At 31.9% G+C, this 23,202-nt stretch overlaps 1 protein-coding gene across 1 annotated transcript in view; it reads left to right on the top strand.

Annotated features, from left to right (window-relative positions):
• The first annotated feature begins 162 nt into the window (after nt 1–162).
• Nucleotides 163–23,202, top strand: part of LOC139897291 (zinc transporter 5-like) — a 28,708-nt gene continuing 5,668 nt past the window's right edge. The window contains exon 1 of the mRNA XM_071879986.1: nt 163–747. Within this exon, the coding sequence (XP_071736087.1) occupies nt 163–747 (585 nt within the window). The remainder of the gene's footprint in view (nt 748–23,202) is intronic.

The following is a 23,202-nucleotide window of genomic DNA, read 5'->3' as shown; positions in this document are numbered from 1 at the left end:
TATACGTATACAATATATATATATATATATATATATATATATATATATATATATATATATATATATATATATATATATATATATATATATATTTTTTTCACTATATAACAAGCAACCCTTTAAATTAAGTGACTTATAACGAATTAATCACTTCCAAAAACAATGAAACTTCATAAGCTAACACTTGTTACACTCTTCTTATCAACCGTTATAACCACCAAAGTATTTGCAGATTGCACTTGTGAACGGGACGAAATCACCGGGAACAAAAACCAAGCTCTCGCGTACAAACTAATTGCACTTGTTTCAATTCTCGTTGCAGGCAGCATTGGCGTGTCTTTACCATTTGCCAGCAACATCTTCCCGGCATTACACCCCGAAAAGGATGATTTCTTTTTGGTAAAAGCATTTGCAGCTGGTGTGATATTGGCTACCGGTTTTATTCATATACTTCCTGATGCTTTTGAAAATTTAAAGTCTCCGTGTTTGAAAGAACATCCGTGGGCTGATTTTCCGTTCACGGGGTTTGTGGCCATGGTGGCTACAATTGCGACACAAATGTTTGAGAGTTTGTCGTTGGCTTATGAACGTAAAGATAAAACGGAAACGGATGTGAAACTTGGTGGTGGTGGTGAGGATGAAGAAAAGGGTGGACGCGTACACACAAACCATCAACATGTTCATGGATCATTTGTGTTGCCGAATGAAGATGAGTCTCAAGTTTATCGATATCGGATTATTTCAAAGGTATGGAATTGTATCTTTAATTTTTTGGTTAGTATAGTATTCTTTGGTGTGTGAGTTGTCGTTCATAAAAATAACGTTTGGTTAAGTTATTGAAAGAATATATACAATCAGACATGTACACATATCATTTCTACCTAGGAGGTTTATCATTTAAGTTACCTGCACAAAATGACAACAACAACAAAACTTAATGTCACATAAGTGAGATATGGAGAGGTAAGATGTAGATAATTTTTTCCTACGTATAAGAGGTTTATCATTGATTTTCCGGTACATGGTTTACCAACCTGAATCAAGAGGTGAAAACAATCTTAACTGTTATTCTTAAATATCTTTATTAAGAAATTAACAAAAATGATCAAAATCACTATCAAACATCATTAAATTCTCAAATTACTCTAATTATTACTTAAATAATTTTATTTTTACATAAATCTAGTCATACTTATCGTATTTATTTTAAATATATCAAAAAAAAATTTAGATTACACTTCTTTTTAGACGGAAGGAGTATTTAGATAACTAAAAAGGCGTTAGAGCAACGAACATAAATGAAGAAAATAAACATTCCGCTTATAGTAGCTAGTTTATTTTGGACACATTAACGAACATAACGGGTGGACCAACTTAGTTAGCACTGGTAGCGCGTGCTACCGGTACGTGAAATAAACCATCTAGTGAATTTTTTTATTTTTATTTTTATTTTTATTTTTATTTTTAGTTTGTGACAACAATGGATAATGTAAATTTTTTTAAGTGACACTATTGAAATAAGTGTATCTAGTGGCAATTTTTAAATTTTTAATGGGTGACATTAGTTACTCATTCTTAAAACATTAACTCCAAGTGAATATAGTCTAATTGATCATATACATAGCATTGTATATGTGTATTTTATTTTCTAAAAAGCTAAGGACAGAACTACGCAGATTATAAGGCACAGTTATGCCATATTCGCTGAAAATAAATACTGCGGTTAAGTATTCGCTGAAATGCCAAACTGCGGTTTGATCCGCTGACTTTCCGCGGAGAGCCGAGCATCTCGCAGACCGCGGATATCACGGATACTATAAATAGGGAGCTTGGCCTCTCATTTATAGGTTGTTGATTCTCTGCCATTTGCCTAAGCCTTTGTAGATTTCACTTGTGACTTTGCCTAAGGACTTCTTACATTGAGTTAAGGTGAATCATGCTAATCGATAACGAAGACCGGGTCGGGGTGGTTGATCACTTGATAGTTAAAGTGAAAAACGATCATCGGGGCCCAAAATAATCATCGAACATCCCATCCTCCATTATAATCTTATTGCACTCAATCCGTAATTAAGCAACATCATTAATTAAGGATTGATCAATTAGCGCCATCCGTGGGACACGTTTTACAAATTAAACTGAAAATTTTTTGTTTTACGCCGATTAAACAATTAATTCAACGGTTTAATTTCAAATCGTGTTCTTGTTGTGATGATTTGCAGGTGTTTTTTCCAATACGCAAATTGTTAATCTGCTTAACAATCATGACGTCGAATGCAAAACAAACTGGCGTCTCTGCGAATGCTGATGCATTGCCTGGCAATTCGCAGAACGTTATCGTATTTCCAATGCAAACAGATGCAAGTGTTACTGCGGGAAAATCGGTTCAGGAAACGAATGCTAAAAAATCTAATGCAAACAATGCTAACGATGAAGGGACCCGTCCTAATCCATTCGGACGAAGTCCATATCGATTATAAACGATTCACAACAGTTGACTACATCGCGAGGTACTTGACCTCTATATGATACATTTTACAAACATTGCATTCGTTTTTGAAAAGACAATCTTTTATTACATCGAAAATTGACAACATGCATACCATTTCGTAATATATCTTACTATATTTGACTTAATAATAATCTTGATGAACTCAACGACTCGAATGCAACGTCTTTTGAAATATGTCATGAATGACTTCAAGTAATATCTCTATAATGAGCAAATGCACAGCGAAAGATTTCTTTCGTACCTGAGAATAAACATGTTTTCAAGTGTCAACCAAAAGGTTGGTGAGTTCATTAGTTTAACATAAATAATCATTTCCATCATTTTAATATACCACAAGATTTCATATTTCCAATTCTCATAAACACACGTCCCATGCATAGAGACAAAAATCATTCATATGGTGAACACCTGGTAATCGACATTTACAATATGCATATAAGAATATCCCCTATCATTCTGGGATCCTCCTTCGGACATGATATAAGTTTCGAAGTACTAAAGCATCCGGTACTTTGGATGGGGCTTGTTGGGCTCGATAGATCTATCTTTAGAGTTCGCGTCAATTAGGGTGTCTGTTCCCTAATTCTTAGATTACCAGACTTAATAAAAAGGGCATATTCGATTAGATAATCCAACCATAGAATGTAGTTTTTAGATTACTTGCGTCTATTTCGTAAAACAGTTATAAAAGCAGCGCATGTATTCTCAGTCCCAAAAATATATATTGCGAAAGCATTTAAAAAGGGATTAATGAAACTCACTATACGATATTTTGTAGTAAAAATATGCATACGACGGAACTGAACAATGCAAGGTTGGCCTCGGATTCACGAACCTATATCATTAATATATATGTTAACACATATGATGGTAATCGAACAAGTTATGCATTATTATTAATTGTTATTTTAGTAATTTGTAAGTTTCATTAATAACTAAATTAACTATATTTATTTTATATACTTTAGATAAATAGTTAGTATTTATTATGAAAATATTAATGTTGTTATATGATATACATTAAATATATTCTTATATAGTTATTTATTTTGGTAAAATAATATCAATAATAATAAATATCAATTTGCATCATTTTTCTGATAATAATAATAATAATAATAATAATAATAATAATAATAATAATAATAATAATAATAATAATAATAATAATAATAATAATAATAATATTGATACTACTAATAATCTAAATGATAATTTTAATAATAATATAAATTTTGATAAAAATGATAATAATAATAATAATAATAATAATAATAATAATAATAATAATAATAATAATAATAATAATAATAATAATAATAATAGTAGTAGTAATAATAACTATAATAACTATAAAAATAATAATTTTTCTAATAATGATAATATTAATGATATTAATACTAAGAATACTTATTTTAATAATAATAATGATATTAATGATAATAATACTTATAATACTTAATGCTAATACTTGTTAATGATATACCTATTAATAATAATAATATTAATCATATAACAACAATAATTAATAATAATAATAATAATAATAATAATAATAATAATAATAATAATAATAATAATAATAATAATAATAATAATTGAAATAATAAAATAGCTACCTTAATGAAACAAGCCTTAAAAACAAATGCCTCTGCCAAGGCTTGAACTCGAAACCTCTCGCTCACCCATAACACCCCTTAACCATGGCTCCAGTTCTATTTTTCCTGATTAATACCAGACTTTGATTTATTTAACACTTTTATTTTTATTTCGGCCCAACAGGGGGAAAGGGACTCGGCCCAGCAATTCACCACACACGGCCCAACAAAACACTTATATATATACAGCCCATCAGAATGAAATCCATTTAAACATTTAATTAGATCCACAAGCTCAACAGCCCACATAGCTTTTAAAAAAAAATTACTTGCCGCCTCTGGGTTTCGAACCCATGACCTCCTGTTCAACACCATCACTTCAAACCACTCAGCTGTTACTTTTTTTCTGAAATCACTCACAGATTAATTTCTCTTAACCTTTAAATCTGTGTTCTTCTTCTTCTTAAAAACCCATTTCGTAAACATCATCATCTTCATACATGTAACATCATCTTTATCCTAGAACTTAAACATGATCATCATTATAAATTTATAATCTTAATATCATTTTAACATCATCAAATCATTATCACTATAACCGATCATAATCTTTCCATCGATTAACATCATTTTCTCATCATTATCAAGCTTCGGTATCATCATCATCTCATTCCCTATTCATCATCATCTACGTAAAATAATCTAATCATAACATAATCATCTCATGATTTAATTGTGACCAATATGTTATTGTTCATCGTCGTAAAAAAAATATAGAAATATATATCACCTTTATCAATTCCCAAGCCGTCCTCATCATCCAATGATCCAAACATCATTCTTTCATTTTTCACAGAAATAGAAATGAAAACAGAAAACAATGGAATCATCTCATGATCATCGTATATTAACACCATTTCTATAAAAAAAAATTCATCGCTGTTCAACATTGTTTTCATGTTACCATTACCACTGTATCATCATCACTTGGTTTAGAAAGCGAGTAAAAGATTGAAAAAGAGAGGGTGTTTGGACTCGGGTTACAGTAGTTTAACAAGGGTGGTTCACTTATGAAATAAGAAAAATGGTGATGGGTTTAATGGTGATGGAAAGTGACGGGTTGATGGTGAGGGTTCCGGTGGTTCATCGTGGTGATGGGTGGATGCCGGTGAAGGTGGTGGCGGGATGAATTGATGGGGAGGGAAGAGGTACTAGATGGTTGATGGAGCATCTATCTACCTATATAAATATACACACATATATAATATATATAATAATAATAACTTACACAAAAGTACATATACAAAAGTCAAAAAGGAAACCAATTAACACAATTTAACACAGTTAGCAGCCGAGGGTTTTTAGATTTATCTACCGACACTATATTTGGGATATTATATCATGTCCCGTTGTAAAATCAGGGGCGGATAAAAGTCTTTAGAAAAAATCCCATATTTTTAAATTAACTATATTTATTTATTTTCGTCATTATAGTATAAAATTTGATCATTAATTTATTAAATAAAAATTACATCAACTGTCCCTCTCATTTAGGGGTGAAATATAAAAAGTGTTAAAATTAAATAATTAGCTCCTAAATACATTTTTAATAAGCCTAAAATTTATAGAACTCATTTTCGGATCACCATTTATTTTGAAATCATATAAGTTTGAATTAAATTGCTTAATACCAATCGGGACATCAAACGAGTATTACAATCATTAAATATTTATTTTCAACATACTTTATTTATATATATAGATATATTTTAAATAATAATTATTATAATATCCTATTTTTATTTTATTAACTTTTAATAACAACAACATATAATACTTCAATTTATATTTCGAATTATTATTTATATATACATACACACATATCTATTTACAATTAATTGTTCGTGAATCGTCGAGAGCATTCGGAGGTCAAATGAATTCATGTAAACTGTTTCAAAGTTTTTGAGACTCAACATTACAGACTTTGCTTATCGTGTCGGAATCATATAAAGATCAAGTTTAAATTTGGCCGAAAATTTCCGGGTCGTCACAGTACCTACCCGTTAAAGAAATTTCGTCCCGAAATTTGAGTGAGGTCATCATGGCTAACAATAAAAATATTTTCATGTCGAATATGAGTTGATAAATAGAGTTTTATCATCATTGAGTAGTATGGATAAAATGATTCGATTAATCGAAGCGTATGAATGAAGCTATCACAAAAGATCGAGATGAAGAAATGGAGATTTTTCATAACTTTTGACGTAGTCGCGATTGAATTCAGAAAATAAGGTGCGTCTTAACTTTTGACGTTGTCTTGGTTGAATTTCGAAATTCAAAGGATTTAAAGAAAATCTTCGAAATCTAAAAGATTTGACTCTTCGGCGAGTAAGGAAATTAAGATCTTTATAATTAAATATGGTGATCTGCCTCGATTACTCTGATGTTTCCATTATAAATTAAGCTCTTGCGTTCCATTATTATCACCATTACTATACTTTCTTTCTTAGTTCATACATCCAAAAGATTGTGAAAATGCTTAATTCATTTCTAATCCTTGATATTTTTCTAATTATCATTTCTGTCATCTTTCTTTTCAATCTTCCACCAGAAGAATCTGTTTACTTCTACTATTACCTTGGGGTGATACTATTCTTAATTCTACTGTGTCTTTATATTGCTATTCGTATTAACACCCACGGTTTGTAATCTCCGTGTTGTTATTGGACTTTATATTTTCTCTTATATTTTGGAGCTTTGTCCCTTCGTTTCTTCTTCTTGCAATTAAACACCGCTTGTAATGGTTCAGAATTCACAGATATAGACTTCGAAATGAATATTGTTAATGTTCTAAGAAGGAAATCGTAATGGCACGATTTGATTTGTCAAATTACCAGAATCACTGAGAATAGAACTATCAAGAATATATTTTCTTGATATGTTTAGAGGTGAAGTAGAATGAACGAGTCATGTAACATGGCACATGATGACGTTATGATCTGTGAATCATCACGTTCCATTAGAAACTCAGCATGACTTACTGTAATATAATCACGTTGATCAAGTGTCATTATATTATACTAACTCATGCATTAGTTCCCAAGATTACTTCAATAACATTCATATTTTAAGTTCGAAAGTTTATAGAATATAGAAACTAACAGTTTCTATATGATGTAACACTGATAGCACGAAGAGATTAATGATTTCAGATAAGATTAGTTATGAAAATATATTCAGAAATATCGAGGATATTTATAATGAAAGATATGATAATACCTCAGAATATCTAAGATCAGAGAATGATAGAAACTATTGTCCGCAAGGGTTTAGAGTAAGGAGCAAGATATTCGCTAAAGACTTCAGTAGGCATTGAATCGTTTGGATTCTTTGAAGTCAAACTTATTCTTTGTGATTTGTCCATGGCTTTCTTCCTAGTTTCACATAATCTGCTTTTTGGTACTAAATTTTCTATTGAATGTTTTCAGTATAATGATACACAGGAAGCACGAGGAGGTATATAATTTCGGACGAGAATATTTATGAAAATATCCTCAGAAATATCGAAGATATTGATGATGATATTTTGGAATTTCTAAGTTCGATAGTTGATGGAGAAAGATTTTTCGCGATTTTAACATGACTTCGGAGCAAGATATTCTCTTAAGATTTCAACGAATCCAGAATTACCTGAATTCTTTGAATATAGGGTTTGGTCCTTGTATTTGTCCTTGGTCTCCTTCATGGGTAGCTCAATCTGTTTTTCAATACCCAGTTTTCTATCGAGCGTTACTAACACTCCTTTCTTTATCATCAAACTTTTGATCATTTAGACCATCTACCATTTTTCTGTTTCCTCTGCATTTAATGCTATGATATCTGAATCATCGGTTATTAATCCGAGGTGGTTTCAGAAAAATTTGTGTTTTTAGATGATTAAACGCTGATGGTAATATGGTGGAATATGAAAGGTTCTCTAGTAACAATAAAAGAGCACGCGTATATATCAACGTTATAATAAGGTTGTTTCGTACGAAAAGTCGAAGTTGTCTTGCTGGAGCTGCGACAAAATTTGCTACTTTGAAAAGGAATCGCAAAGTTATTTTTGCTAATAAATGCCAAAGGATCTGACGCGGCTACGTGTTAAACTTTTACTCAGTTGCCGAGAGTATCTCAGATGTAATTCTATATACATAAATCTTTCCTTCCGTAGCCGAAGTGCGGTTGGTTCATCCTTTCGATCGAGGTGTTTTCAAGAATCATGAAGGGTTTGAACGCAGAATGTAATCATGAAGATACAAATGATGTTTAAGACGAAATCATGTGGCAACTTGAAGAATTGTTTAGTTTCATATGTTATAATCAATATTTTAATTCATTTTAATTGTTCAATGTTGATAGTCCACAGTTACTAGTCCACAGTTAGCATTTCAATAATTCATATATAATATTCGAATTAATTAATACGTGTCGTGACCCGTATACGTCTCAGACTCGATCACAACTCAAATTATATATATTATTGTAGAATCAACCTCAACCCTGTATAGAGAACTCGATCATTACTGCATATGGAGTGTCTATGGTCATTCCAAATAATATATATAAATGCGTCGATATGATATGTCAAAACCTTGTATACGTGTCCCGATATTTAAGGTGCAAAAAAAAATAAATACAGAAATTAAATGACAATAAATAAAGTGCGTAAAGTAAATAACAGAAATTAAATGACGATAAATAAAATTGCGAGAGTATAAATTGTGATAATTAAACTGCGATAAATAAATTAAATGATAATAAGGAATTAACAGTTAGCTAGGAACAGTTAGCTAGGATTTTGTTAGCGTGGATTCTTAATAGAATTTCATGTTGTTAATTAGTCTATTTCTAATCAATTTTTATTGTGTTTATAATTTCTTCATTATGCCACTTGTTGGATTCTGGTAAGTCAAAATCCAAATATGAAATTGAATTTGAATGAAAATGGTTATTCTGTGGTGAACGAATTCGTATATCGGTGGATGTAGGTAGGATAGTAAATGACTTGTTGAATCAGCTTCGAAGAATGTACAGTGTAACTTATTACTGTGAAATCTGAATACTTCTCGGGTATTACCTACCCGTTAAAATATTTTCACCATTAACAGTTTGTACAAGAGAATTTTTTTTTTTATACAATCTTTATGAAAACATACATACATATATATTTTCTTCAGATGTATTCATGAATTTAATGAGTTAATATGATATTAAACTCATTTGCTTTTCGGTTGGAACTAGAATAAATAATCTCTAAAACTTTAGAGATTACATATTCGCCATGTCGAACGAAGATAAATGAGGTAGAACGATACGTAGAACGAAGATCATACTCAACGTACAGATGATGATATTGAAGCATGGATTGTTGATGGTACTGGTGCTGTTATTGATGGTACTGTTGGTGTCGGTGATGTTGCTGAAGCTGGTACATTTTTCACCATATTCTTCGAATTGATTATTCGAGCGCGAAGTTCGTTGACTTATTACTCCAGGATGATTGTCGGTCGGAACGAGCGGATGAATAAGGTTCAGAATTGTGGATAGAATATAATCTTGTCGAGTTATCCTAGAAATGAGACTGAAAATGGTGTCTCGAACAGGTTCGCCGCTAAACGCTTCAGGTTCATTGTCAAGAGGTGAATTCGGTTGGTGGAAGGGATTGCCTTCTGCGCGTTTCCATTAATTAAGTCGACTACGAACCCATCAGATGAATTGATAATGGCTGATTGGTTGATTCATGCTGGTGACGCTGTTTTCGGAGCTTAGGTGAATATCTATGTCGGAATAGCTGTCAGAATAACTATTGGAATAGCTATCGGAATCTAAGGGACTCGAACTGGTTGCAGGATTCATCTCGTACGATCAGATGAAGGATTTTCGATAAGAAATTGATTATAGGATGTAGATTAGTATCCTGCAATACATAATTTACATATGCATATATAATACTAAAATCCCATAAGTTACGGAGGAATCTACGGAAGTTGTCAGGCAAAGTTACAGTAACAGATACGTTAAGATATAAAGTAGTAGATACGCTGAGATATGAATTTTGTCTATACACTATTCATGCAGTCAATGCAGTAAAACGTGTCTAGACTAAGAATGATAAGTAATTGATTCTCTAAGAATGATAAGCAGGTAATTTTTGACACAAAATGATAAGCAAAACTTTTGACATGCAGACACGGTCGAAGTCCAGACTCACTAATGCATCCTAACGATTATCAGTTAGACACACCAATGCAAGACCTGGTTCGCTAAGACCTCCGCTCTGATACCAACTGAAGGGACCCGTCCTAATCCATTCGGACGAAGTCCATATCGATTATAAACGATTCACAACAGTTGACTACATCGCGAGTTACTTGACCTCTATATGATACATTTTACAAACATTGCATTCGTTTTTGAAAAGACAATCTTTCATTACATCGAAAGTTGACAACATGCATACCATTTCGTAATATATCTTACTATATTTGACTTAATAATAATCTTGATGAACTCAACGACTCGAATGCAACGTCTTTTGAAATATGTCATGAATGACTTCAAGTAATATCTCTATAATGAGCAAATGCACAGCGGAAGATTTCTTTCGTATCTGAGAATAAACATGCTTTCAAGTGTCAACCAAAAGGTTGGTGAGTTCATTAGTTTAACATAAATAATCATTTCCATCATTTTAATAGACCACAAGATTTCATATTTCCAATTCTCATAAACACACGTCCCATACATAGAGACAAAAATCATTCATATGGTGAACACCTGGTAATCGACATTCACAATATGCATATAAGAATATCCCCTATCATTCCGGGATCCTCCTTCGGACATGATATAAATTTCGAAGTACTAAAGCATCCGGTACTTTGGATGGGGCTTGTTGGGCCCGATAGATCTATCTTTAGAGTTCGCGTCAATTAGGGTGTCTGTTCCCTAATTCTTAGATTACCAGACTTAATAAAAAGGGCATATTCGATTAGATAATCCAACCATAGAATGTAGTTTTTAGATTACTTACGTCTATTTCGTAAAACAGTTATAAAAGCAGTGCATGTATTCTGATAAGGCTAAAAAGGAACATATATTTCATAGCATTATCCCCCAAGAAAGACAGGATTTTAGTTGCAATTGTTCCATATTCAAGTAATATTCGTTTATATTTAATAAGTGCGAAGACAAAAGGCGAAAACGAAGAATTGAAGACGGAAAGGTCCAAAATGCTCAAATGTACAAGATACAATTAAAGTGGTTCAAATTATTGATGAAGAACGTCTAAAAATGACAAGAGTACAAGTTGCGGAACGCAAAGTACACGATATAAAATAATACGCGAAGACGTCCGAAAATCCGGAACCGGGACCCGAGCCAAGAAGAAACGCCCGACGCAACGGACCAAAAATATCTAGTCTACTATGCACAAGAATAAAATATAATATATAAATAATTATATTAATTATTTATATATTTATATTTATTTTAAATTATGTCGACGAACAAGAAAACAAAAATGATTGAGCTGGATTCTGGTGGCCATGCGAGTCGCATGGCCAGAAGGCTATTTCCCATGCGAGTCGCATGAGGATCAGAATCAGGCCTGGTCTATAAATTTGCCATTTTTCGTCCGAGTTTAAACACACCACACACACAAATAATAATAATAATACTCCATAAGATAATAAATATATATATATATATAGTATAGATTAGTGTTATATTAGATTAGTTTGGGTTATGTAAAGGTTATTTTACGAGTTTTTGAAGTCGAAATTCTGTCCGTGTAACACTACGCGATAAATACTCAATGTAAGTTATGTTCTCCTTTTTAAATTAATGTCTCGTAACTAAGTTATTATTATGCTTATTTGAGCTGAAGTAATCATGATGTTGGGCTAATTACTAAAATTGGGTAATTGGACTTTGTACCATAATTGGGGTTTGGACAAAAGAACGACACTTGTGGAAATTAGACTATGAGCTATTAATGGGCTTCATATTTGTTTAACTAAATGAAAGTTTGTTAATGTTAATATAAAGATTTACAATTGGGCGTCCCTATAAATTACCATATACACTCGATCGGACACGATGGGCGGGGTATTTATATGTACGAATAATCGTTCATTTAACCGGACACGGGAATGGATTAATAGCCACTAGAATAATTAAAACAGGGGTGAAATTACATTCAAGGGTAATTGGTGTAATTGTTAACAAAGTAGTAAAACCTTGGTTTACACGCAGTCGATAACCTGGTGTATTCATTAAACAAAGTATTAAAACCTTGTTACAATTCGAATCCCCAATTAGTTGGAATATTTAACTTCGGGTATAAGAATAATTTGACGAGGACACTCGCACTTTATATTTATGACTGATGGACTGTTATGGACGAAAACCAGACGGACATATTAAATAATCCAGGACAAAGGACAATTAACCCATGGGCATAAAACTAAAATTAATACGCCGAACATCATGATTATGGAAGTTTAAATAAGCATAATCCCTTGTATTTCATATTTAATTGCACTTTTAATTTTCGCACTTTAATTTCTGTCATTTTAATTATCGTCATTTACTTTACTCTTTAAATTAAGTTTTTAGTTATTTTTAATATTTTGCATTAGCTTTTAATTGTGACTTTAAAATATAAAATCGACAAACCGGTCATTAAACGGTAAAACCCCCCTTTTTATATTTATATTTATATATTGTTATATAAAAATAAAGTGTTTCATAAGCCCGTCTCCCTGTGGAACGAACCGGACTTACTAAAAACTATACTACTTCGCGACTAGGTACACTGCCTATTGTGTTGTAGCAAGGTTTTGGTATATCCATTTTGTAAATATTTAATTAAAACTTGTTAAATTTTGTAGCATTCCGTATTAAAAATATACACTATTTCGTAACCCCGTGCTACCACATCAAGTTTTTGGCGCCGCTGCCGGGGAGTCGGCGAAACTATCTATTTTTCATTTTTGTATATATATATTTATTATTTTTAGAAAAACAATATAAAATCCTAAAAATTAAAAAATTTAAAAATCTAAAAATTTAAAAAATTAAAACCGAAAAGAAAAAAAAAATATATTTTTATATAATTTTAAGATTTTTATTTATAAAATTATCAAATATTTCTATTTTTAGTTTTATAAAAATATTAAGTTTTTATTTAAATTATATATATATTTTATTTAATATTTAAAACAGAAAATATAAATAAATATAAATAATACGGTTGAGCCTGTCATTTGACCCCCCTCATTTGAACCGGCTCTGGAGGTCATGCGACTCGCATGACCTTTAGCCTGAACCCCATGCGAGTCGCATGAGGGGTCTGACAGGGCCACATACAACCCTACTTTCGCATTAAATACGGTATTTTATTTATTATTATTAATATAAACCCTAATTAGTTTATTAATTTAATATTAATTAGTTTTAATTCTTAATTAATTTGTATTTTACTTTTAATTAGTTTTATTAATATATAAATTAATATCTTTAAAAAATAATAATATAAAAATAATATTTTTTTTTATAAAAATTATTCTTTTTCTCAACTTTTTATATATTTTTATATTTTGTATCTTTTAGTCGTTTAGCGTAATATTTGTATTTTGTCGTTCGTACTTAGTTTTAAATATAGATTTTGCCGTAGTTTATTTTTATATTTCTAGATTTTTAGGTTTGCCGTAAAATCCCTTAAGTACTTATTCCTTAGACTAAGATTTAGGTGCTTTAGAATTTTGCGACGCCATTTTTCGTACGACTTTCTTACTTTTATTTTTCGACGTCTATTTTTCTACCTTTTTATTTTTCGACACTTTTCGACGCGCAATCTATTTCTTTCTATTTTCTCGACACTCTAGTTTTTAGGACCTAGAATTTTCTCTATTTCTTATCTAATATCTCAAACAGAAAGAAAAATTATTTAAGCGGTTAAATTAATGGACGTTGACATTTTTCTGGTTCGTAGTAATAGTTGGATTTGTTAGTGGCTAGTTGTGGGCTTCCGATTTAAAGGGTCCTGGCTACCTGCTGCATCTTTTGGCTATTCGAAACGTGGGCAAAATCAGAAAAGTCTATTAATTGGACAACTTATATAAGTTTTTCTATTTTTATAACTAATAGGATAATTCGTGAATGCACCACATAGTAGCTAAAATTTGGCCATCGCAATAAAATGGAAAATTTTGAAAACAAGGCCTTGGAAACTCTTTTTGAACTCCAAAATCAATTAAATCAATACTCTCAACCGAGTGTTGATGATAATTCGGTCAGTCAATCTTGGATCGCGAACGACGAAACAATAACTGGTTGTGAAATCTGTGGAGATTATCACTCAACATGGGAATGTTACTATTACGTTCCTACTGAAAATTACGCACCCACAGAACCTAAATGGAACGATTATGAAGAACACAATTCTAATTGGGATTATTCCCAAGAAGATATTCAAACTCAACAACCAGAAGAACTTGAAGATTCTTTAGATTATATGAGAATCAAACTCGAAGAACTTGATGCTCAAAAGGAACAAATGAGAGAGTTTGTAAATAGGCAAGCTGAAACTCTATCAGATTACACACCTGTTGATCTGAGGAGTATTGTGCAAGAAAATCTCAAATCATCGAATTTTGATGAATTCGAGAGCTCCGAAATCACCAACTATCCCGATGATAATTCTTATTCAGCCTTACCAATTTCACAACATATCGACACATTAGCCTCTACCGACGAAGAAGATGTAAGGGTAACAAATTGGTACTCTTGGGAAAACGATAACGTTGAAAATTTTACCCCCGAGACCAAACCGAACTTCACCATTCCACAACCTCCTAACCCAATATTCTCAATAGACGAGTCATCTACTGAAGATGAACCACGAGCTGTAATAGATAATGACACCTCGGATTTCACCCAATTGGGTAATAGAGGTGAAACCTTTGATTCCGAGAATGAACGGAAGGAAATATTAGAAATTGTCCACCCTATAGATATAAGTATGTCGGTGTATATCGATCCATTTGACCAAGAACCAGAAAAGAGACATATCCATTTACTAAAAGCTACACTTAAAAAAGAATTAAGTAGTGACGATCGGGTGAGTCTAAACTTTAAACCCATTGATATATTATACACCACCCGAGATATAAATAACTGGCTCACTATTCTAATTCGTGGAACTTATTCTACCGACTTCACATGTCGTCAGCTAAGTGTGGGGAAGTCTAACCCCACTTAACGTTAAAATAGGGGTTCGGGTTAGTGCATAACTCGTTAATAACCATGCATGATAAGTTAGGGTAAAATATGTATTTTCAAAAAAATTAGCAAACAGTTCAGAAAAGCAACCATTTTTGAAGAAAAACATGTGTGATAAAACAAAAAGGAAGGAACGATGAGGCGCGCCATCTATCATTCGACGAGCTTTGTAAGTACAAACTAGGTAATCTTAATCACTTTTCTACACTAATCACCCTCATGAATTTATAATTATAGTCTGATTTCATGCAAATGAGGGCATTGCATGATCTTAAGTGTGGGGAAGGGTTATAAATTCTCTCGGGTTTATACTTGGTTTATTTGCCAAATTTTGGGAAAATTTGAAAAAAAAATTCAACTAAATGAAGTCAAAATCATGTTTATACATATTTATGAACGATGAAAACTAGGTGATAATACCGAAATTATCGTTACCTCGAAAAGGACATAAATTGAGAAACAACCAAAAACGCTTGAATTCATTTAAAATGGAATAAATGAGAATAAAAAGGCAAAGAAAGAAACTAAGTGTGGGGAGAATATACCAAGTTATTAAAAACTATCTATCATATGTTTCTGTAAAGTTATTGCAGGTGTTTTTGTTTTGGACTAAATTAACTGTTTTACTCGATTTACTGTAATGAAAGATGGATCTACACGATGAATCAATTCCATCATTAAAAGGAAGTAAAGTCTTCTGAAAAAGACACGCGCTTCTTGATTTAGGTCAAGAAGTTGTCGTCCAGACCAGCTGTAGGTTGACGAAAAATCTAGAAAAGTCATTTCTAAAATCAGCAGGAAATCCACGGACCTCAGCATCAAACAGGGTCGCCAAGTGGTCAGATTTATCCTAACCATGAGAAGGATTTATCTCGTACAATGGGGAGGCACCGTGCAAATTAGCTTGATAAGACTAATGAATCAGATCCCCAGAAAGGATAATCTCCTTTAAAGATCAAAAATCAGCTTTTAAGCCTGATATTACTCAATCCTTGAGATTGACCTTAAAGATTGAGAATTCAAACTCATGGAATTCGATGATATCTAAACTCGAGCTTGAACGAGAAAATATTTTGATAAAAATTACAAACCGATTTGTTTTCTGAAAACCCATTTTCAATGCGTTCATTACCATTGAACGTAAAATCCTAGGAATTCACCTGGAATTCATTAGGTCACCTGAACCAAATCGGGTGTCAACCGTAAGAACGGTGGTTGCATAGCATGGTCGAAGACAGGACCTTGTGCCAGACCGAAAAATCAAAGGATGATCTTTACTATTGCTCCTACCAAGGATAGTTCTAGCATCCGACACGTTAATTAGACCATGAACAAATGCATGTCATTAGACATTGCCTTAACAGTTTCTTGTTCATCGCTTTCCTTTACAACCGGACGGTAGTTTACCGAAAGGTAATATACGAAACAAGTAAACTGGATGTGTGCTTTCCAATACCGGGATAGCAGTGGATTACACGAACCTAAAAGTTTTAAGCCAAAATATTAATCCACAAATATATTTTGCAACACCGATGATGGATCAAATCAGAAAACTTGTCTAGGGTAAAATCTAGCTTGAATTTTTAAAAGATCAAATGTTTTCATAAAGATCCAATTTCCTTAAGGATCTACATTTTTATAGTCATGTGGGACTGTAAACCACCTTTCAAATGTGCACTTTGCTTTGAAAACCGAAAGTAAATCGGCTATTTGATTGTAAGTGTCGTTGACCTAAACCCAAGGCAACTGTGGATGACACACCCACCTTTAACCATGGTTCTATCATTACTATCATTGTTTATACCGCTCTATCAAAATCACTGATGTACAAAGTGTGAAGAATAAAGAAGTGATTCGTGTGATGTATTATATTATTTCAAGACTGTATTGCTTGAGGACAAGCAACGTTCAAGTGTGGGGATATTGATAAGGCTAAAAAGGAACATATATTTCATAGCATTATCCCCCAAGAAAGACAGGATTTTAGTTGCAATTGTTCCATATTCAAGTAATATTCGTTTATATTTAATAAGTGCGAAGACAAAAGGCGAAAACGAAGAATTGAAGACGGAAAGGTCCAAAATGCTCAAATGTACAAGATACAATTAAAGTGGTTCAAATTATTGATGAAGAACGTCTAAAAATGACAAGAGTACAAGTTGCGGAACGCAAAGTACACGATATAAAATAATACGCGAAGACGTCCGAAAATCCGGAACCGGGACCCGAGCCAAGAAGAAACGCCCGACGCAACGGACCAAAAATATCTAGTCTACTATGCACAAGAATAAAATATAATATATAAATAATTATATTAATTATTTATATATTTATATTTATTTTAAATTATGTCGACGAACAAGAAAACAAAAATGATTGAGCTGGATTCTGGTGGCCATGCGAGTCGCATGGCCAGAAGGCTATTTCCCATGCGAGTCGCATGAGGATCAGAATCAGGCCTGGTCTATAAATTTGCCATTTTTCGTCCGAGTTTAAACACACCACACACACAAATAATAATAATAATACTCCATAAGATAATAAATATATATATATATATATAGTATAGATTAGTGTTATATTAGATTAGTTTGGGTTATGTAAAGGTTATTTTACGAGTTTTTGAAGTCGAAATTCTGTCCGTGTAACACTACGCGATAAATACTCAATGTAAGTTATGTTCTCCTTTTTAAATTAATGTCTCGTAACTAAGTTATTATTATGCTTATTTGAGCTGAAGTAATCATGATGTTGGGCTAATTACTAAAATTGGGTAATTGGACTTTGTACCATAATTGGGGTTTGGACAAAAGAACGACACTTGTGGAAATTAGACTATGAGCTATTAATGGGCTTCATATTTGTTTAACTAAATGAAAGTTTGTTAATGTTAATATAAAGATTTACAATTGGGCGTCCCTATAAATTACCATATACACTCGATCGGACACGATGGGCGGGGTATTTATATGTACGAATAATCGTTCATTTAACCGGACACGGGAATGGATTAATAGCCACTAGAATAATTAAAACAGGGGTGAAATTACATTCAAGGGTAATTGGTGTAATTGTTAACAAAGTAGTAAAACTTTGGTTTACACGCAGTCGATAACCTGGTGTATTCATTAAACAAAGTATTAAAACCTTGTTACAATTCGAATCCCCAATTAGTTGGAATATTTAACTTCGGGTATAAGAATAATTTGACGAGGACACTCGCACTTTATATTTATGACTGATGGACTGTTATGGACGAAAACCAGACGGACATATTAAATAATCCAGGACAAAGGACAATTAACCCATGGGCATAAAACTAAAATTAATACGCCGAACATCATGATTATGGAAGTTTAAATAAGCATAATCCCTTGTATTTCATATTTAATTGCACTTTTAATTTTCGCACTTTAATTTCTGTCATTTTAATTATCGTCATTTACTTTACTCTTTAAATTAAGTTTTTAGTTATTTTTAATATTTTGCATTAGCTTTTAATTGTGACTTTAAAATATAAAATCGACAAACCGGTCATTAAACGGTAAAACCCCCCTTTTTATATTTATATTTATATATTGTTATATAAAAATAAAGTGTTTCATAAGCCCGTCTCCCTGTGGAACGAACCGGACTTACTAAAAACTATACTACTTCGCGACTAGGTACACTGCCTATTGTGTTGTAGCAAGGTTTTGGTATATCCATTTTGTAAATATTTAATTAAAACTTGTTAAATTTTGTAGCATTCCGTATTAAAAATATACACTATTTCGTAACCCCGTGCTACCACATCATATTCTCAGTCCCAAAAATATATATTGCGAAAGCATTTAAAAAGGGATTAATGAAACTCACTATACGATATTTTGTAGTAAAAATATGCATACGACGGAACTGAACAATGCAAGGTTGGCCTCGGATTCACGAACCTATATCATTAATATATATGTTAACACATATGATGGTAATCGAACAAGTTATGCATTATTATTAATTGTTATTTTAGTAATTTGTAAGTTTCATTAATAACTAAATTAACTATATTTATTTTATATACTTTAGATAAATAGTTAGTATTTATTATGAAAATATTAATGTTGTTATATGATATACATTAAATATATTCTTATATAGTTATTTATTTTGGTAAAATAATATCAATAATAATAAATATCAATTTGCATCATTTTTCTGATAATAATAATAATAATAATAATAATAATAATAATATTGATACTACTAATAATCTAAATGATAATTTTAATAATAATATAAATTTTGATAAAAATGATAATAATAATAATAATAATAATAATAATAATAATAATAATAATAATAATAATAATAATAATAATAATAATAGTAGTAGTAGTAGTAGTAGTAATAATAACTATAATAACTATAAAAATAATAATTTTTCTAATAATGATAATATTAATGATATTAATACTAAGAATACTTATTTTAATAATAATAATGATATTAATGATAATAATACTTATAATACTTAATGCTAATACTTGTTAATGATATACCTATTAATAATAATAATATTAATCATATAACAACAATAATTAATAATAATAACAATAATAATAATAATAATAATAATAATAATAATAATAATAATAATAATAATAATAATAATAATAATAATAATAATAATAATAATAATAATAATAATAGAAATAATAAAATAGCTACCTTAATGAAACAAGCCTTAAAAACAAATGCCTCTGCCAAGGCTTGAACTCGAAACCTCTCGCTCACCCATAACACCCCTTAACCATGGCTCCAGTTCTATTTTTCCTGATTAATACCAGACTTTGATTTATTTAACACTTTTATTTTTATTTCGGCCCAACAGGGGGAAAGGGACTCGACCCATCAATTCACCACACACGGCCCAACAAAACACTTATATATATAAGGCCCATCAGAATGAAATCCATTTAAACATTCAATTAGATCCACAAGCTCAACAGCCCACATAGCTTTTAAAAAAAAAATTACTTGCCGCCTCCGGGTTTCGAACCCATGACCTCCTGTTCAACACCATCACTTCAAACCACTCAGCTGTTACTTTTTTTCTGAAATCACTCACAGATTAATTTCTCTTAACCTTTAAATCTGTGTTCTTCTTCTTCTTAAAAACCCATTTCGTAAACATCATCATCTTCATACATGTAACATCATCTTTATCCTAGAACTTAAACATGATCATCATTATAAATTTATAATCTTAATATCATTTTAACATCATCAAATCATTATCACTATAACCGATCATAATCTTTCCATCGATTAACATCATTTTCTCATCATTATCAAGCTTCGGTATCATCATCATCTCATTCCCTATTCATCATCATCTACGTAAAATAATCTAATCATAACATAATCATCTCATGATTTAATTGTGACCAATATGTTATTGTTCATCGTCGTAAAAAAAATATAGAAATATATATCACCTTTATCAATTCCCAAGCCGTCCTCATCATCCAATGATCCAAACATCATTCTTTCATTTTTCACAGAAATAGAAATGAAAACAGAAAACAATGGAATCATCTCATGATCATCGTATATTAACACCATTTCTATAAAAAAAAATTCATCGTTGTTCAACATTGTTTTCATGTTACCATTACCACTGTATCATCATCACTTGGTTTAGAAAGCGAGTAAAAGATTGAAAAAGAGAGGGTGTTTGGACTCGGGTTACAGTAGTTTAACAAGGGTGGTTCACTTATGAAATAAGAAAAATGGTGATGGGTTTAATGGTGATGGAAAGTGACGGGTTGATGGTGAGGGTTCCGGTGGTTCATCGTGGTGATGGGTGGATGCCCGTGAAGGTGGTGGCGGGATGAATTGATGGGGAGGGAAGAGGTACTAGATGGTTGATGGAGCATCTATCTACCTATATAAATATACACACATATATAATATATATAATAATAATAACTTACACAAAAGTACATATACAAAAGTCAAAAAGGAAACCAATTAACACAATTTAACACAGTTAGCAGCCGAGGGTTTTTAGATTTATCTACCGACACTATATTTGGGATATTATATCATGTCCCGTTGTAAAATCAGGGGCGGATAAAAGTCTTTAGAAAAAATCCCATATTTTTAAATTAACTATATTTATTTATTTTCGTCATTATAGTATAAAATTTGATCATTAATTTATTAAATAAAAATTACATCAACTGTCCCTCTCATTTAGGGGTGAAATATAAAAAGTGTTAAAATTAAATAATTAGCTCCTAAATACATTTTTAATAAGCCTAAAATTTATAGAACTCATTTTCGGATCACCGTTTATTTTGAAATCATATAAGTTTGAATTAAATTGCTTAATACCAATCGGGACATCAAACGAGTATTACAATCATTAAATATTTATTTTCAACATACTTTATTTATATATATAGATATATTTTAAATAATAATTATTATAATATCCTATTTTTATTTTATTAATTTTTAATAACAACAACATTTAATACTTCAATTTATATTTCGAATTATTATTTATATATACATACACACATATCTATTTACAATTAATTGTTCGTGAATCGTCGAGAGCATTCGGAGGTCAAATGAATTCATGTAAACTGTTTCAAAGTTTTTGAGACTCAACATTACAGACTTTGCTTATCGTGTCGGAATCATATAAAGATCAAGTTTAAATTTGGCCGGAAATTTCCGGGTGGTCACAAACGATTCGCAGCCTGAAGCTGCCGCTGAAAAAATGATCGCACGCAGAACGTTATTGCAAAATCGCGAAGAATCAATTGCTGAAGGAAAGCGAGCGAAAATCTTATAAGGAAAATCCAGTTTACGCACTGAGAAAATTGTTAATACTGCTATTGAGCAAGCTAAAAGAGACGCTAAGCATAATTGTGAATCTCGCATACCGCGCACATACTTATGGCCATTAAGTGGTTCAGGATCACAAAGTGATCGGTTGGTTCTTGAGCACAATGACAGCGATAGTGATAACGCGGATGATCAAATCCACGCGCGCTCCGCACACAAGTCCAGATTGTCGAAAGCGCCAAGGCAGGAAGATGAATTTTCTGATGACTCAGACAGCGCAGAAGAGTTTGTTAAAAATCCATACGTCAAGCGAAAGCGACCACCAACACCTTTCCCTCGCTATGGGGAGGAAGGTGAAGCGTCTGAAGCAGCGCGCAGAGAAAACGCCCAAAATTTTTTAGCGGATGCTTTCAGAAGCATTGTGCCGAAATCAATGCAGCATAAGTTCGATCAGCCAAATTTTCTGCAAGATATGCTTACCAAATTCTGTGCGGATAACACAGATATTCGCGCAAAAAAGGCAACAGAAATTACCACTGCTGCAGATAAATTTGTCCAGCACATTTCTGACTATCCAATTGTTTCTCCGCCGATTGTGCCGGCGACATTGGGAGTTTACTCAGGCCTCACTGATCCCTTGGATTTTCTGCAACGCTTTGAGGGCGTCGTAAGCACTTACAACTGGGATGAACCAGTCGCATGTAGAGTGTTTCCTATGGCCTTGCAGGGGCCAGCAAGGGAATGGTTTCATAGCTTGCCATCTCGCAGTATCGTTGGCTTTGTGGATCTGCGAGAAAAGTTTTTGCTGCAGTTTCAAAATTTATTACCGCAGAAAAAGACACATATAGAGTGTCACGATATTAAACAAGGCAACAAGGAGACTCTAAGTGCGCTACTTACGCGGTATATTTATGAGTGCCAGAA

Source organism: Rutidosis leptorrhynchoides, chromosome 3 (genome assembly GCF_046630445.1).
Source record: "Rutidosis leptorrhynchoides isolate AG116_Rl617_1_P2 chromosome 3, CSIRO_AGI_Rlap_v1, whole genome shotgun sequence".
Lineage (NCBI taxonomy): Eukaryota > Viridiplantae > Streptophyta > Magnoliopsida > Asterales > Asteraceae > Rutidosis > Rutidosis leptorrhynchoides.
Note: the sequence above shows the minus strand (reverse complement) of the source record. Positions and strands in the feature narration are given on the sequence as shown.